General features: G+C 39.3%; 1 protein-coding gene across 1 annotated transcript in view; it reads left to right on the top strand.

The window, feature by feature from the left end:
- EXO1 (exonuclease 1) overlaps positions 1-18,945 on the top strand; it is a 39,733-nt gene that overhangs the window by 19,841 nt on the left and 947 nt on the right. Inside the window, exons 8-12 of the mRNA XM_056138295.1 lie at positions 2,035-2,260; positions 5,160-5,403; positions 7,166-7,346; positions 7,488-7,892; positions 18,355-18,548. Of these exons, the coding sequence (XP_055994270.1) occupies positions 2,035-2,260; positions 5,160-5,403; positions 7,166-7,346; positions 7,488-7,892; positions 18,355-18,548 (1,250 nt within the window). The remainder of the gene's footprint in view (positions 1-2,034; positions 2,261-5,159; positions 5,404-7,165; positions 7,347-7,487; positions 7,893-18,354; positions 18,549-18,945) is intronic.

Raw genomic sequence — 18,945 nt, 5'->3', positions numbered from 1 at the left:
ATCTTCCTCTCTCCCACATTCTTTTGCAACTAATAAAGCTGTTAATTTTTTTTAACATGAAGTAGAGTCTGTAATCAGTATGAATTCTAAGTCTTATTAAGATGTCTGTCCTTCCTGCTTCCAAATTTTTATCAGATTTCCTTTTTATAAAAAATTTTTTGTAGAAACTATTAAATTATTTTTATTCCTATAAAATTTATTCTTTTATTATTGAGTCCTTCCTTTAGGGAACGATCACGACCATCCTGTTGTTTGTCAATTGCCTCAAGCAGGCCTCAGTAACGTCTCCTTCGTCCTAGCCCTGAGATATTTTAAAAGTGCCCTATTCAAGGCTGTTTCAGAGTTAGGAGAATGAGACCCATCATTGTTACTGGTATTTGGCATATTGGGTACGCCACGGGGAGTTTGCGACACTCTGCCGTGTGGGCAGGTTACATTCGGTAGCCTGCCAGTTTGTCCAAAGTAGGAATGAGATAATAAGATGTCATGATAAGATGTCGCGCGGCCGCAAATGTGGCCACGCGCTTCGGGAGCTGGGTTTTATAGTCTCAGAGTCTTGGCTGTTGATGGGATTACACAGCGCCAGGGGGCCAGTTGGTGGGTATGACGCCTGCCTACTGGAATTTGGAGGATGTGGGTGGAGGATGCTCAGCCCCGATCAGAGCAGGCTTGGAGTGCTCCACCCCGGGACCCGCATGCCTTTGTTCCTTGGCCGGTACCTTCATGCGTGTGGAGAGTGGTCTCAGCATGGTGATGACTGGTTCTGGAGGTCTTCGGTTACCGGAGCCCTGGTCGGGGCAGGGAGGGAAACTCAACCCGCTCCCCTCCAAGGGGTCCCGGCGAGGACAGCCAGGCGCGGGGGCAGGAGATTCTGCCCCCTTTAGGGAAATACCTGCGTTTTTGTGAGGTGGAGTTTGTGTTCTAAATGCCATCTTAATTTTACCTTTCTTCTTGTCACTATTCTGTTCTTGTAAAATCTCTTTGACATTCTCTTAGCAAAATATATTAACAGATTATTTTACATCTGAGGTTTGTATTAGTATTATAAATGACTGATTACCAGTAATTATCGACAATAATCCCTTTTCTCAAAGTAGTTTTATGCAATTCTTAGTAGAACAAATTAGTTTTTCTGGAGCCAGGGCAATAGTACAGCTGGCAGGGCATTTGCCTTGCACACAGCTGACCCAGATTCAATCCCCAGCACTTCCTATGTTTCCCTATGCAGTGCCAGGAGTGATCCCTGAGTAGAGAGCCAGGAGTAAGCCCTGAGCAATGCTGGGTATGACACAAATAATTAGTTTTGTTCCTTTATTTTTTTTCCCTGGAAAGGGTTCAAAATTTGATATGAGGCCAGCAGTTCTGTAATTAGAGTATTTTTATTTGAAGTCAATCAGTTCCTAAAAATGGGATAGTTGATTGTTTTAAATATATAATTTTATGGTTTTGCCATCTAGATGTTTCGTAAAAGGTATGTAAGTAAATGATTATTTAGAGGCTTATTGCCATAAAGAAGCATTAGTAATTGTATTGTGATAAAATTCAAATTCAATTTTTTCTTGACCATAGTTGAGTCTCATTTCTTTTCTCTTTTCAGCGGGGTAAGGAGTGATGCTCGGTCGCTCTAATCAGAAATCACTTCTGGCAGAGCTCTGGGGCCATATGAGTGCTGGGGATCAAACTTGGGTCAGCCACATGCAAGACCAGTGCAATAGCTCCTGTAATATCTCTCAAGCTCCGTCAGTCTCATTTCCTGCATAGTTCTTCTTAAGCAAATTAATATTTTAATCTCAGAAATAAACTGGCATGTTAACTTGGTGTTCATTGGAAGAAAAACAGATTTAAGAATATAAGATATATTTAATGGAAAAGTGTAGGACCAATGAACTAGAAAATGTTAGTAGAGGATATTTCATCAAAAGCTGTTCTTTTTAAGGGTAATTCTGTTATTTACTCATAATTTATGGTGAAACAGAGGGAGATGGGCTAATGATTATTTTTCATCTAGTAACCTTTTTTCTTTTACTATTTTAGCCTACCCAATCAAGATCTTACAGTTGGGATGATAAAACTCATCAAAAGTCATCTATTTCTAATAGCATTTGGCATAGGAATTACTGCCCTGGAGTCAAGCTAAATGTTGTTACAAATGATGTAAGATCAAGGGAAAAAAGAAGTACTGTGGGCACTGAGCAAATAATTAGTACTAAAGCATTAAATCTTCCCCAGAAATCATCTGTTGTGAAAAGACCAAGAAGTGGTATGTATTTTACTTTTTGTGAAATACTAGTAAGTATTGTTCACATTTAAGAAATCTTTATTAAACCTCAGGTCACATAAGAGTTTCTCTATGTTGGGCCAGAGGGATACATAGATGTCAAGGTGCTTTCCTTGCTTATGTCCTGTCCTGGTTCAGCAAACCACATGATCTCCTAAGACCCTTATTTCCTTGGAAAAAGATTTCCTCATGTTTTCTAGAATTTTTATAATTTTGTACTGAAAAAGTGGACCAAGTAGTAGAAGATATGCCTTGAATGTGTGCTTCCTAGACTACAATCAGTTTTGAGGTAGTTTTTTTTATATGACATGAGGTAAAGACTAAGGGTCATTTGTTTTATATACCTTTTGTTAAAAAGATTATTTTGGGCAGTTGGAGTGATTGTGCAGGGATTAAGGTGCTTGCCTTACATGTTGCTCACCCCAGTTTGATCCTGGCACCTCATGTGGTCCCTTGAGTTCCACCAGGAGTGGTCCCTGAGGCCAGAGCCAGAAGTAAGCCCTAAGAACAACTGGGTATGGCCCAGCTAATCCCACCCCCACTCCTAACCCCATCCCAAATTACTTCATTTAGTTGTCTTGGAATTTTTGTAAGCAAGTAACCAAATGTCTGTTGATCTATTTCTGAACTCTTACACTGTAGCATTGGTGTCTTTTCCTTTTCTTATATCAAAAAATATTGTCTTCATTACTTTGAGATTATAGTGTGTAGTGTGTCTTGGAATCTATTAGTTTAAATTTTCTAATTTCTCTTGAAAAGTTGGCTATTCTGTATTGTTCATATTTTTATATACATATTAGAATCAACCTGGAATTTTTAAGAAATAAGTTCTAGTCTGCCATACATTGGGGGTGAGGTGGGGGATTTCTTTTGAGCTCAGGGCTACTTCTAAGATCTCTGCTCGGGAATGACCTGGAGGAAGGTGATCAGGGAACTATATTTGGTGCTGGGGATCCAAACAGATTCTACTGCATGCAAGGCAAGTCCCTTATCTCTTGTGCTATCTCTTTGACCTATAGTGGAATTTTTTTTGAAATTTTGTTTATAAATGTCAAAAAAATATATTTTTTTCATAATACAGTTGTTTGGCATTCAGTGAATGTTTCCATGCCAATCTCACCACTGGTGACTTTGCTTCCACCATTGTCAGTTTCCCACCCATGCCTCCAAGCCTTCACCTTAGCAGTCATAAAATAATTTGCTCTTTATTACTTTTTGTAACAAAATGGCAACTGGAATCATCAAAAATAGTTCAGTAAAAGAAAATTTGTGAAAATTGTTTTATTTTACAATGATGTTGTTAAAGTCTGAAGATTTACTGAGTTGTTTGGAGCTAGTTGAGCCTTCTGTGCTACTATTTTCACTTATTGAGCTTCATGGGCTTTTATGGAACCTCCCCATCTAATTTTTGGTGTTCCTGCTGGACTGTCTATCAGTATTGTAAACTTTGGAGGTGTTACACAGTCCTGTATGTAATTATACACTCCAGGAATTAGAAGCTGGGAAGATTCAGCGCCATGGCATCTCTTTGAGATTGGTGGTGAGGCTGTGCCCTTTATATGCCAGAGGCTTTCTGGTGTTGCTGGGCCTTCCAGCAGAATGTGGCGGGGGGAATTGGGGGTAGCTCCCCACTCCAAACTGAGAGGAGCGGAGGTCTCAGCTCAGAGACAGGTCTACGTGGGAGCTTCGTCAGCTTGGCATCTCTTACAAAATTCTTTAACTTTACTAACAGTAATTTATTTAAAAAAAATATTAAGCCTCTTCTGATGTTGCTTATTGGACCACATAGTGTCAGAAATTGAATCCAGGGCTTTATATATATAAGGCATTTATTCTACCATTTTATCCATACTTCTAGCCCCACCTCAAAATTTGATTGGGTTTTAATTGAATCTATAGATTAGTTTGGTGAAAATTCACATATTAATATTATTGAATTTTTTAATCTGTTATTTGCCTTCCAAAAAGGAAAAGAGTGAGTTATACCTGTTAAGGCCATCTTAAGTATTACAATTCATTGTTCTACCTAATTTTGGGGGGATGCTTAAATTGTCTTGTCTTATAACATGTATATAATCAGTGTCAATGGAAATTTGAGAAGTATGGTCACGTTACATACAATGGAACCAAGTTTAGTTTGAAACATGCTGTTTATTTAAATGAATACTCCAAATGCAGAAGTCTAGGGCAGATTTTTCAAACTAGGGACCAGAGAGAAAGTACAGTAGGTAGGCAGATAGTACTGCCTTGTAAACAGCCAACTCGGGTTGGATTCCTACCATCCCGTATTGTCCCCCAAGCAAGTAGTAATTACTGAGCACAAAGCCAACAGTAAGTTCGAGGACTACTTGATATGACCCCAAACCCAATAAATACATAAATACAACATAAAATAAATACAAATGCAAATTCAGATTTTTCAAACTATCAGATACCAATACTCTTTTGGAGAGTGGGGCTCCCAAGCCGAGCTTCGGAAGCCTGGACCACCCCCTATAGGCGGTGCTTGAGGGACTGACTGGGGTCTACCATGTACAAGTCTGCCCCCTTCTTTAGCTCTCTGACCCACCAGTAGTCTTCTAGCAGGGTTTAATTTGCTGCAAATTCACAGACTAATATTTAGTAGATTTTATTTTCCCTGCACTAACCACTAAGATAACATGAGAGATACTAAAGTGGCTTGCTCAGCTCAGGGTATGCCAAATGCATAGAATTTCCTCTGAATAGCTAAGCTAACAACCTTACTGCAAAATGAAAATCAAGGTGGATCTGGTGTAACTTCTTGGGCTAAGTCTTTTGGAGGTCAATACCTGTTTTTCCTTCTATAAGTTAAGGTCAGATCTCTGCATATAAACACATAAATTTTGTTTTTATTTTGAAGAACTATTAGATGATGATCTGTTGAGTCAGTATTATCCTTCATTTACAAAGAAGACAAGGAAAAATAGCTGTGAAGGAAATAAATCGCTGAACTCTTCTGAAACATCAATATCTAACCTGCAAGAGGAAACCACTAGCAAAAAAAACTTAAGTCCACAACCTACAAGAAGAAATAAATTTGCGACATTTTTACAGAGAAAACATGAAGAAAGTGGTGCAGTTGTGGTTCCAGGAACCAGAAGCAGGTATAGTTATATCTGTAGAATATTGTTTATCTGTTGTATTATATGTCTTATGCTTGGTGAAATAATATAGAAACTATTTTGATTCATATACAGTTCTTAGTTTGACTTTAACATACTCCTGCATGTTACTTTTATAACCTCAGTACACAACTGACCCAATAGAATTGGAAGCTTTGTTACAATTTGTTAGAAAAAATGCTATTTGATAGTTTCTCTGGCCTTCTTTGTTTATATTTTTTTGGTTTTATTACTAAAATACAAGCCCTGCAAGGGTTTTTAGAAATATATTTATGTAAAGAATATTATCGAGTTATAATATTCTAGAGTCTGATAATCAGGATGCTAAATTTCAAAAATAAAACATTTTGTTCTCTAGAAACTTAGCGAAAAATATGTGCGTAATTAAAATCCATTTTGTATGGTGAATGCAGTGAGGAGAGCACACATCAGGTGTTTTGAAGACATTGAAGGAACATCTAATGCTCTTAAGTCAGTAGTTGAAAAGGGAGAATAGGAAGAATAGATATAATCATGTGTAATTTCCTGGGTTTGAATGACTGGTAAGGTAAAGCTACAAAGATCGGAGCCAAGTACCTTCGTAGTAGAACCCTATAACTTGAGGCTTAGAGGTAGGCAACAGCATGGGACATGTTGTTGAACTTTGCCCTTGTTATCACTGCTAAAATGTAAGTTAGGAATAGGGTTATTCTAGGAATAACCAATAGGAATGTGGGAACAGAAAGAGACTATGAAAGACTTACAAAGAAAGCTTAAGAGTTACAGGAAACTTTTGGAGGGTTGCAGTCAGATATAATTTAGATAGATTGTTTCCTCTTAATGCACTGAAAAACAGATTCTAGAATACCAGAAATAGAGACGAAAGATCAGTTAAGCTTTTAGCATAGTTTCATTGAGTGATGATTAAATACACAGAAGAGTCCCTGTATTTCAGAGATAGAAATTTTGTCGCTGGTTTTGAATTTCACTCCTGTTCTGTTCACTCATGACATGTTTGACATCACATGTAGGTGCTTCAGTTTTCTTTTTTAAAAGATGGGGGTAACTATAATAATCTCAGTATTCTTGAAAGGATTAAGCTATTATTATAAGTACATAAAACAGTGTTTGGTGCTAGACAGTGAATAGGTGTTATTCTGGCAAGCTACCCATGACATACTCAATATGCCAAACACAGTAACAACAAGTCTCACGATGGAGATGTTACTGGACCTGCTCAAGCAAATCGATGAACAACGGGAGAACCGTGAACCATGAACCATGACTAGGTGGTGGTACCACAACCCAAAATAGGAAATTTGAGTGTCAGAAGTTATTTAGGCATAGAACTTGTGAGTTTAAAGCAAGGCAAGAGTACCCTGCCTGCTATATTATCTCTCTGGCTGCTCCTAGCTAATTTTCTAAGTATTTTTATGCATTTTCTCATAATAAAATTGACTTTATTTTCTCTATTTTGAGTTATAAGATTGAGGCTCTGAGAGATTAAATAAATACACAAAGTCACAGTGCATGTATTACAGATAAGTGCATTCAGAAAGTTCTGTCCAATAGTTATCAGTAAATTTTTAAATAATGTGAATATTGGCACTGACAAAATTTGGACTTGGAAAAAAATTCAACTCGCTTTGCCTTTTTGCCTTTATATATGTTTATAAGATGGAACATTATTTCATTTTTGAATTTTGTCACTTGTGAGAAAACTCTCCAATACTTAATAATGTCTTTCTGTTGTATTTGCTCTTAGGTTTTTTTGCAATTCTCTGGATTGTGTTGATTCTGTGTCTAAGAAAACCAGTGACAAGTCTGTAGATGAAACTGCTTTCACGGATAAAGAGAGCAATCTGAAAGAAGGGGATGATCAAAATGACAAGAAGCTAGTTAATATGAATATAGCACATAATTCCAGTAATCTGATTCCAGATAATGTAACTGGGATTAGCAAAGAGGAGTCCCAATCTTGTGTTGATTCTATATCTAAGAAAACAAGTGACCAGTCTGCAGATGAAACTGCTTTCATGGATAAAGAGAACAATCTAAAAGAAGGGGATTGTCAAAATGACAAGAAGCTAGTTGATATGAATGTAGCACATAATTCAAGTTATCAGATTCCAGATAATGTAACTGGGATTAGCAAAGAGGAGTCCCAGGCTTTTGAGACCTGTAAATTCACAAGGACCATTTCATCACCCACTTTGGGGACTCCAAAAAGTTGTTTCAGTTGGTCTGGAAGTCTTGGGAATTTTTCAAAGTCTCCGAGCCCCTCTTCAACAACAGCATTGCAACAGTTTCGCAGGAAGAGTGATTCTGTTATCTCTCAGACTGAGAAGGTTAAGATGTCTGATAGATCTCCATTGAAAGGTGATGAATCAGGCGATGAATCTCATCCCATCCATAAATCAAGTGGGTCTTCACAGTCTCAAGAACATATCAGATTTGCACCACAGAGTTTGAATGTATCAAAACTTTCAGAGGTAAGTCATATTTAGGTGTTTTTTTAAATTTTAATTATTTTTTTTTAAATGTAGGAGTGGGCTGGAGCGATAGCACAGCAGGTAGGGTGTCTGCCTTGCATGTGGCCAACCAGGATTCGATTCCTCTGCCCCTCTTGGAGAGCCTGGCAAGTTACCGAACGGCAACGCCTGGCAAGCTACCCATGACGTATTCGATATGCCAAACACAGTAACAACAAGTCTCACAATTTGTTTTGAGCTGTTACTGGTGCCTGCTCAAGCAAATCGATGAACAACGGGAGGACAGTGACAGTGAATGTAGGAGTACTGCTATTTATTCAGCCATTGATTAAGCTGATTGAATTAGTCGTGAACTCCACATTACTTTTTTTTAAATTCAGAATGTTAATTTTTATTATTATTATTATTATTTTAATCACCATGAAATAACAGTTACAAAGCTTTTCTGTTTGAGTTTCAGTCTTAACAGTGATCGATCACCCAACCTTCCACCAGTGCACATCTTCCACTACCAAGGTCTCCAGTATAACCCCCACATCCCACCCCTTCCCCTGCCTCTATAGCAGACAATCTCCCCCATACTTTCTTTTGTATTGCTTGTGATAAATAGCATAAGATGTGTGGGGGTGTGCTCCTGAAATTCTAAAATTTTAGATTAGGGTCTGGAGAAGTCTCTGCAGTGACCTGCTCAGTTTAGAGTTTCTTTTGTGTCACTGGATCATGGTCATTAAGGAGCTTAAGTAGCAGCTGGAGGCAGTTTGTGGGCGTGACCTCCAGAGTCCCATGGGGGCTGGGGATGAGAAGGACCAGCCCATCCGCTATCCCTTAAAGCCTGGAGTTTGCCATCACTGAACCCGTGTACCTGCATTTCTCATTGGGTTCTGGAAGTTGGCGGTCACCGGGGTTTTTTAGGGGGCAGGTGGAGGGATGACATCCACTTTGCCCCCATCAGCAGCACCCCGATGAAGTTGGCCTGGCTTACAGTCCAGAGGCATCTCTGTAGCAATGCATCTCTGCTCGTTAGGAAATTATTTTGTGTGTCATGGATCGTGGCCCTTGTTTCTATCTTTTCCAGAGAAATAAACTATCGGCATATGCCCTGCAGGGTGTACCCACTCACCCACAAAACACCTCGCTGCTGGCCCTAACTGTGGCTTTTTATCTCTTTCGAGATTTATGGGTCTCTGAAATAAGGCCAATAAATGAGCTTATATAGCTAAGCTGGAGGTAGTTTGTGGGTGTGGCTCCCACATACCTAATTTTTGGCCATTTAATTTCTTGATAAGCTTGGACCCAAGCTGTTGGCAACCAAAGGCATAGCAACAGTTTTGGAGTATCTGGAAATCTGAGGGCACCATCAGGCTGCTTGATGCCCCACAGGTACACGTTGACCTACTGGCAGCACCATTCTCTCCTTAGGTATTTTAGATTGATAGATATTATTTATTTATTTTTTTGGCACTGGGGATTGAATCATACATGTTAGGCAAGTGCACTGTCACTGATCCCCAACCCAATAGGTATTATTTAAATCTTGTGCTCTTGAATTTGACACTTGAAACAGGAACCATATAAGCAACTGTTCCATATTGTTTTAAAATTATTTAATGGCAATAGTTTTGTCTGTACTTTACCTCAGATTTACAAATTATCATGCTTTATCATTACCAACTATAATTACCAACTTGTTAAAACAAGTATAGCCTTGGTAATATCTGACAGAATCCTGATTATTGAATTGTATCTATTAAATCAGTATAATTATATTTATCAAAGGAACAAATTCTCGAGGGGAACTAAATTGGATAGGACCCAATTAGATGGGAAAAACCTCAGTTAAAAACATGGGGGAAACTATTGTTTTGGTCTGAAACAAGCTGAAATCAACACATTTGAATGCAAATTTTGACCATGTTTTTTTTTAAAGTACACTAACTCAGATCTTTCGTTCTAACTTCATTTCCTCCAGACTTGTGTAGGAGACTTTTAACATAAGTGTCCATAATGTCATCTTCTATTTTTTGCTTTATACTGCATTTATTCCCAGTGCCATCAGATACCACCATAGTTGTTTTCCTTTGAACGTCTTTTGTAAAAGCATCACTGTCAGTGAATACTTTCAAGTCTACTGAACTGTGGGGCTTCCTATTTCACTTAATTTTATAAAGTTTTAGCCTTGTATAGCTGAGATTTACCAGTTCATATTCCACAAACTGGTCATATTGATAGAACTACAGTATAGATATTTATGTTTTACATTTTAGGAGTAGTGTTCTGTGCTACATTCACCACCAGACCACAATTTCTTTCAGCCTTCTTCCTCCATCCCTCAACTCTCCCAGTAATCTTACATCTGTCCTTAGGTTCTGATGTAGGTGGACCCCATGGGTTGCTCACGTGACTTGGGAGGAGAGAAAGACGCTCACTTTCTCCCGATCCACCTCTGCCACCTGCCAGGGTTATTGGATTCTTGTCTCGCCTTGAAGAAGAAGAGAATTTCGGTTTACTGAAATTTCAGTTTTACTTCAGTAGACAAGCAGTGAAGTAAAACAGGTTTTATTTGGAGGTTTTGAAGGGAAGAAGGGAGAGAAAGTGGGAGAGACTGGAGAGTACCACGCTCAAGAGAGAACATGGGCTTCTTCAAAGGCAGAGAGAGGCCCTACACACATCCCAGCATTAGACAGGAAAGCATGAAAGTACACATCTCAAGAGGGGAGATGCAGGCGACACACGTACTAGGGCGCCGCATGTGCTCGGCCATAGGGGCACAAGCAGCACATGGGCTCAGGCAGCATATGCACGCCCTTCCTTTGTTCAACGTGGTTTTTATAGGTTCTTCTTCTTCTTGGGTTGTCTTGATCTGGAAGTTCTGGAATCTTCTGGGGCTGAATCATTGGAGTTAATCACTGGATTAAGGGAGAGGTCCGAGGGTTTGAGGAACTTCATTGGGAAGGGTCCGATCTCCTCAGGGTCTTACCACAAGTCTCTTTTCCGTATCCACGGGGTGGATCAGTCTTAGAATTTTCCTCCCAGTTTTGTTGACTTATGTTTCATTGCCAGGGCCTTTACCTGTCTACCTGCCTACATCTGTTCTAAGGGTTTGTTTTTATTGAAAACTGTATTGTTTTAAATGGGTGTTTTTTGTGTGTGTGTGTGTGATGTATCAGATGTTTTTCTTTTTTCTGGTTTAATTTTGCTTAATGATTCCCTCTCACTCCATCTACGTTATAGCAAGGGTAATAATAATACATATATATATATACACATATATAAATATATGTATTAACAAACTTCTTTATCCATTTGCCTATCATTGGGCACCTGGAATTATTAGCAAATCTTGACCTATAGTACATAGTGTTACAGTAAACTAAGATGCTGTGTTTCAGTTCACTGTTGTTATTGGAATAGATGCCATGGGTAGAATTGCTCAATCATTTCTCAGTTTTAATTATTTGAGACATCGCCATGCTATGTTCCAAGAGATTAAAGCAGGTTTTTTGTTTATTTGTTTGTTTGTTTTTCCTCTTCATATTCTCTCCAGGACTTGTTTTTTCTGGATTTTTTTTTTATGTAGGAGTATTGCTATTTATTTAGTCACTGATTAGCTGATTGAATTGTGCATGAACTCCACCTTTTTTCTTTTCATTTTTCATAATTTTTATTTATTGAATCACCGTGAGAACAGTTACAAAGCTTTCGGGTCTAAGTCTCAGTCATACAATGAAACACCCGTACCTTCACCAGTGCCCATTCTCCACCATCAAAAACCCCAGTATACCCCCATCCCACGCCCTCCCCCTACCTGTGTGGCAGATGATTTCCACATTAATCTCCCTCTACTTTGATCACATTCAATATTTCGACATCAGACCCACCATTATTATTTGAGATTTTACCCCAACACTCATATCTGCTGAAAAGGCAACAATAGACAATTTGTGTTCTGTTGCTGGTTATGAATAACATATGATGTCGCGTGGCTGCAGTAGGGCCATGTGGTTTTAAAATTCCAAAATTTTAACACTTAAATCTGGAGGGATTTCTACCAAAAGACACTGGGTTTCAAGATTTGCTCCTGAGTTTCTGGGATCATGGCCATTGAGCAGCTTGATCAGGAGCCAGAGAGGCCGTTCGTGGGCGATGACTTGGGGTCTCGTTGGAACAGGAAGACCAGGACCAGCTCCACCCCCATCCTGTGAGGCCCAACAAGTTTCGTCACTGCAGGCCCAGACCTGACTGTCCAATGGCCTCTGTAGGATGACGGCCACCAAGCCAGGAAGGGGGAGCAGGCAGAGGGACAACACCCTTTCCCTCCGGGGGGGGGGGGGGGGGGCGGCGACAATAACCTACTGCGGGGTCCGGACGCATTTCTGCCAAAAGCCACTGGATTTCAAGATTTGTTTCTGAGTCTCTGGGATCATGGCTGTTCAGCAGCTTGGTCAGGAGCCAGAGAGGCCGTTCGTGGGCGATGACTTGGGATCTCATATTAAGATACTTGAAAAGATTTGAATTATTAATTTGCATAATTTTATTAATAGGTTAAATATGCTTTATATATTAGTCAACCGTTAATATGGTGGATTAAGATGAATAGTTCTTTTAGTAAGACCAAATGTGATATGTGGTGCTGGGGATTTGACCTGCTTTACTATCTTGCAAAGCCAGCTCCCTACTTGCTATACTATTTCTCTGGCCCCCTTTGTCCATTACTTAAGCCAGAAATCAGTATTTTTATATAGATGGGAACACTTATATTTGATGCATGGACTTAAACTGGGTCTGCTCATGCGAAGTTATGCTCCAGCTCATTGCTATTCTGGACATTTGGATATATGACATTAGATCAATAACACCACTCCACAGAAACCATCCTTATGATGTCTCAAATAATTAAAACTGAGAAATGATAAAACAAAGAAATGATTGAGCAATTCTACCCATGGCATCTATTCCAATAACAACAGTGAACTGAAACACAACATCTTAGTTTACTGCAACACTATGTACTATAGGTCAAGATTTGCTAATAATTCCAGGTGCCCAATGATAGGCAAGTGGATAAAGAAGTTTGTTAGTACATAATATATTTATATATATATATTTGTATTATTATTACCCTTGCTATAACGAGGATGGAGTGAGAGGGAATCATTAAGCAAAATTAAACCAGAAAAAAGAAAAACGTCTGATACATCACACACACACACACAAAAAAAAACCCATTTAAAACAATACAGTTTTCAATAAAAACAACCCCTTAGAACAGATGTAGGCCAGGAAGATAGTTTAAAGGGCAGGAAACAATGCTTTTGCATGTGGGAGTCCCAGGTTTAATACCTGGCACTATATGATCACCAGAGTGCTGCTGGGTGTGGTTGCCAAGCACTGCATTAGTATTACTTCCAGTTTTTAAAAGGGGGTGGAGGGGAAATGATGTGATATATATGCATTCAATGTATTTTCTAAAGAATTTGCTTGTTGTACTACTTAGGACAACATAAAATTCTTAGACAATTTTAGGAGTATTAGTTAAATCTACGCAATGTAATATATAGTTATTATACACATAGACCAGAGCGATAGCATAGTGGGTAGGGTGTTTGCCTTGCATGCGGCCGACCCAGATTCACTTCCTCTGCCCCTCTCAGAGAGCCCGACAAGCTACTAAGAGTATCCTGCCCACACGACAGAGCCTGGCAAGCTCCCTGTGATGTATTCGATGCTAAAAACAGTAACAATGGTGACATTACTGGTGCCCGCTCGAGCAAATCAATGAACAATGGGAGGACAGACAGTGCTACACAAATCTACAAAAAAATAAAAGTATATGAAAAAAGATCTTTATACTGTAAAAGAAGATAGCAGATTTCACCATTTAAATGGCTACAAAAACATAACCATGGTCCTAGGTGTTTTCAAAGTAGTTTTCTTGTTTGTTTCTTGGGACACACCCAAGAAACTCAGGGGACCATATGAAATGCCTGGGATTGAACCCGGGTTAGTCAGGTACAAGTGCCCTACCTGTTGCACTATAGCCCCCAAAGAAGTTATTTTGTGTAAAAAAGAATATTGGCATATTAATTTCTTAATTTTGCTTATATTTCTCAATTTCTGGCAGTAAACATGTATTCCCGTGTTTTATCTTTTTCCTTGGAAAACGAGACATGGGCTGGAGTGGTAGTACAACAGGCAGGGCACTTGCCTTGCACATGGCTGACTTGGGTTTGATCCCAGGCATCCCATATAGTTCCCTGCGCCCTGCCAGGAGTGATCTCTGAACAGAACTAAGGAGTAGACCCTGAGCACAGCATGCTGGGTGTGGACCAAAAACAAAACAAGCAAACCAAAAGTATCCTGAGGAAAGAGAGACAATGCAAGGGGGTAAAGCGCTTGCCCAGCACGACATATGGTCCCTCCAAACTCTAGACCCAGGTGATCTGGCTTGAGTGATCTTAAGCAGACCATGTATGGCAAAAACAACAACAAAGGATATTCTACTAAATGGGAGGAAGCTATATGCAGACCAAACAGCTGATAATAGGGTTATACAGAGGACATATTAATCTCATACTGAATGGCCTAAAGAAAAAAATCCAGGGGGGTATGGTGCCGCCAGCAGGTCAATCTGTACCTGTGAGGCGAGTGTATCAGTAGCCTGATGGCGCCTTCAGACTTCCAGATACCCCCAAATTGCTGCTGTTCCTTTGGCGAGACCCCAAAAACTTGGGGCAAAGTTTACCAAGAAAGTAAACGGCCAAAAGTTAGGTATGTGGGAAACACACCCACAAACCACCTCCGGCTCAGCTATATAACTGGAGGCATGGCCTCGCTGGTTCCTGATTGAACTGCTTAATGGCCATGATCCCAGAGACTCAGAAACAAATCTCAAAACCCAGCAGCTTTTGGCAGAAATGCGTCCAGTCCCTGCAGTAGGTTACCGGTGCTGGGCCACCCCCAGGGAGGAAAGGGTGTTGTCACTCTGCCTGCTCCCCCTTGGTGGCTCAGTGACCGTCATCCTCTAGAGGCCACTGGACAGTCAGGCTTGAGCCCACAGTGACGAAACTTGTCATTCTATATTCATTATCAGGATCTCTATACTATAACACATGTATAAACCTCAAGCACTCTAGGACTGTCTTCTGGTTGTTCATCGATGTGCTCGAGTGGGCACCACTAATGTCTCCATTGTGAGACTTGTTATTTTTGGGGGCATATGGAATACACCATAGGGAGCTTGCCAGGCTCTGCTCTGTGGCGAGATACTTTTGGTAGCTTGCCTGGCCCTCTGAGACGGACGGAGGAATCAAACCTGGGTTGGCTGGCCATGTGCAAGGCAAAAGCCCTACCTGCTCCTGCCCCATGTAGGATAGTACAGGAGTACTGTTTCTATAAGATGCATACGTACATAGCATTGCACTGTAGCACTGTCCTCCTGTTGTTCATCGATTTGCTCAAGCCGGCACCAGTAACGTCTCACAACAAATACAGATTAAATTAAGATTTAGATTAAGTAAGTATGTAAGACATATATATATTTGAGGAGCTAGAGAGCCAATACAGGGGTTAAAGTGGTTGCTAAGCATGCATCTGCAGCCATGAAAGACCCAGATTCAAATCCTGGCAGCACATGTGTTTAATACCCTATTCACTGCAAGACATAGTCCTTGAGCAAAGCCAGATGTGGTCCAAGACCAAACAAAATTTGAGTGAGAAAAACTTTTTCAAAAATACAGTGTCATAGCAGCTGGAGCGATAGTATAGCAGGTAGGGCTTTTGCCTTGCACATGACCGACCCGGGTTCGATTCTCAGCATCCCATATGGTCCCCTGAGCACTGCCAGGAGTAATTCCTGAGTGCAAAGCCAGGAGTGACCTCCACCCCCCCCCCCCCAAAAAAGGCAAAAAATACAGTATCAGAAAGATGTCTAGTATCATCATTATTATTATTATTATTGTTTTGGGGGCCATATCTGGCAGTGCAGAGGACCTACCCCTTATTCTGTGCTCAGGGATTTCTCCTGATGGTGCTCAAGGGACCAAGTTCTGGTGCCAAAAATTAAGCCTGTTTCAGTCACATGCAAGGCAAGCACCATAAACCTCTGTACTATTTCTCCAGCTGCTAGATGTTTATAATCTTAGAATGAAAAGGAAAAGTATTATATCTCTAGCATAGTATTTTTATTTGCTCAATTTTTTTGAGGGGGGGGGGTCTCACCTGGTGATGCTTACGGGTTACCCCTGGCTCCTGCACTCAGGAATTACTCCTGGCAGTGCTCCAGGGACCATATGGGATGCTAGGAATCAAACATGGGTTGGCCGCGTGCAGGGCAAACGCCCTACCCACTGTGCTGTCGCTCCAGCCCTCTGTTTTTTCAAATATTAATGAATCCTCTTACATTCTTTTTAAGGATCTTTGTATAATGTGTAAGAATTTGCCAAGAATCTTGAAGGATATCAAGTGCCTGCAGGCGCTTTTCTTCTCCCACCCCCTTCTTCTCTCTCTTGCCCTCACCCCTCCCTGTCTCTACCTGCTTTTGGGCATTACCACTTAACATAAGTCTTGTTCTGTCCAAGTTGTAGCAAAATAAAATATTTTCTCTTATAGCTCAGAAGTCAACACTGTCAGCACTGTCCTCCCGTTGTTCATCGATTTGCTTGAGCGGGCCCAGTAACATCTCCATTGTGAGACTTCTTGTTACTGTGTTTGGCATATTGAATATTCTCGTAGCTTGCCAGGCTCTCCGAGAAGGGCGGAGGAATCGAACCTTGCTTGGACAGGCTGGCTGCACGCAAGGCAAACGCCCTACCCACTGTGCTATCACTCTAGCTCAGTAGTATTCCATTGTATATATAGACATCTTTTTCGTTCATCTGTCATTGGACATTTGGGGTGTTTCCAGATCTTGAATATCATTACCAATGCTACAATGGACATAGATGTGCGTGTATCTTTTGAATTAATGTTTTATGTTCTTGGGATAGATGCCTAGGAGTATTCTTACTAGGTCATATTTTTTGAGAAATCTCCATACTATTTTTCATAGAGTCTGAACCAGAGAACACTCCCACTGACAGTAAATGAAGGTTTCATAACAACCCAATTAGCATTGCTTTAGTCTTTTCTTTAAATTTTATTTATTTCTGTTTTAATTTTTATTAGTGAAATACCATGAGGTACAGTTGTAGACTTATAAGTTTTTATGCTTGTGTTTCAGCCATACAATGATCCAGCACCCATCCCTCCACCAGTGCCCATTCTCTATCATTTACTTTTTTTTTTTTTAATTTTTGTTAGTGAAACACCATGAGGTACAGTTGTAGGTTTACAAATTTTTATGCTTGGGTTTCAATTATGATCAGTGTCATTCTCACTGTGTGAGTTAACGGTTTATTATTGTTTTGATTAGAATTTCCCTGATAATCAGTGATGATGAACACTTTGCCAGTTGGCCATCTTTTTGTCTTTGACATAATGTTATATCCACTCAACTCATCTTTTTATGATATTTTTGTTTTTTTTTGTTTCTAAGTTTTCTAGATGCTTTGTGTATCTTGAATATCAGTCCTTTGCCACATATATGGTGTGTAGATATTTTTTTCAGTAGGGTTTCCTTGATATTAACCATTGTTTTTTTGTTATGCACAAATATTTTGGTTTGATGTAGTTCTGTTTATTTTTGCCTCTGATTTTCTTTACTAACTGGGTCTAATCTTAGAAGACATCTCTGATGTCAATATTATGGAAAATGTGCATTTTTTTGTTGTTGTTCGTATGGATTCAGGCCTAAAATCTTTGCTTTATGTTGAATAAACATTTGTATATGGTGGGTCCAGTTTCATTCTTTTGCTTATGGATAACCAATTTTCCCATCATTGTTTAAGAGATTTTTCTTTGTTCATTTTATGCTCAGTTCTGCATATAACAAGGCATGAGTACCTGAACCTTTCTACTCTTTTTCATCCCATGCCAGATTTACCAGTTTTTAAGCTTTGTTTTATGTATCACTCTTAGTTCTAAAATGCAACTTTTTAATGACTACACATTTTCCACAGGATAGTAGTCAACCCCTCAATGTAAATAACCCAGGTATTGATAAGAACCCATTTAAGTAAATTATGGTACTTATGCAGCATAAAATAGTACAAAATGTCCAACATGCAAAATGGAAAAGTCTTTAGAAAAGGGGTATTTAAAAAGAAAAACAAAGTATATGACAGTGTGTAGCATGCTGGCATCAAAGGGAACAAGGAAGACTTGACTTTGCTTTTGTAGCTCTTGAATTTAGTGTCTGGTGCTTGTATTACCTGTTAGCCTTATTAAAATATTTGTGTTAGACATTTATACAGAGTACATCTTTATGCATTATTTGTTTTCTGTTCTAGTTTATAAAAAAAAAGCTTGAAATTAACTAAAGATAGTTGTTTAAATGGTACTAAAATGGGCATTTAATAATTTTCAGGGTCCTGGGTTGTATAAATCTTGTTCTGTGGACAGTCTTTCTACAACCAAAATCAAACCTCTAGTACCTGCGAGAGTCAGTGGGCTGAGCAAGAATCCAGGAAGCATCCAGAGAAGAAATCACCATAATGCTGAGAATAAGTCAGGATTGCAGATAAAAATCAGTGAACTCTGGAAAAATTTTGGATTTAAGAAGTGAGTTTCCTTTTTACTTACTTTAGAATAAATTTACTTTCTCTAGTTTTAATCCCGTATCTCAAATATTTTTACATTAATTTGTATCTTTTAATCTAAAAAGGTGCCTTCTGTCTTACTGTCAGCTAATTTCAGTTTTCTGTACATTCTTTTTAGTAACAGGTAGCAAGCAAAATAGCCTTGTCTAACTTTGGAATTTCTTTATTGTCATGCAAATTATTTTCCTAATAATTTTCCTTCAGCAATGTACTTTTCATTTTTTACCTCTAGAGAAGTAATGAAAGTAAAATTTTAGACCCCAAGATGGAAAAGTAATTCTATATGTTAGACCTCGAGGTTTAAAATAATTTGTTTCAACATTAATCAGGCCAAAAGAGAGGGAAAAGTCTAGTTTATA

This window comes from Sorex fumeus, unplaced genomic scaffold, assembly GCF_029834395.1.
Source record: "Sorex fumeus unplaced genomic scaffold, SorFum_2.1 ptg000007l, whole genome shotgun sequence".
Lineage (NCBI taxonomy): Eukaryota > Metazoa > Chordata > Mammalia > Eulipotyphla > Soricidae > Sorex > Sorex fumeus.
This window is presented reverse-complemented; position numbering and strand designations above follow the sequence as displayed.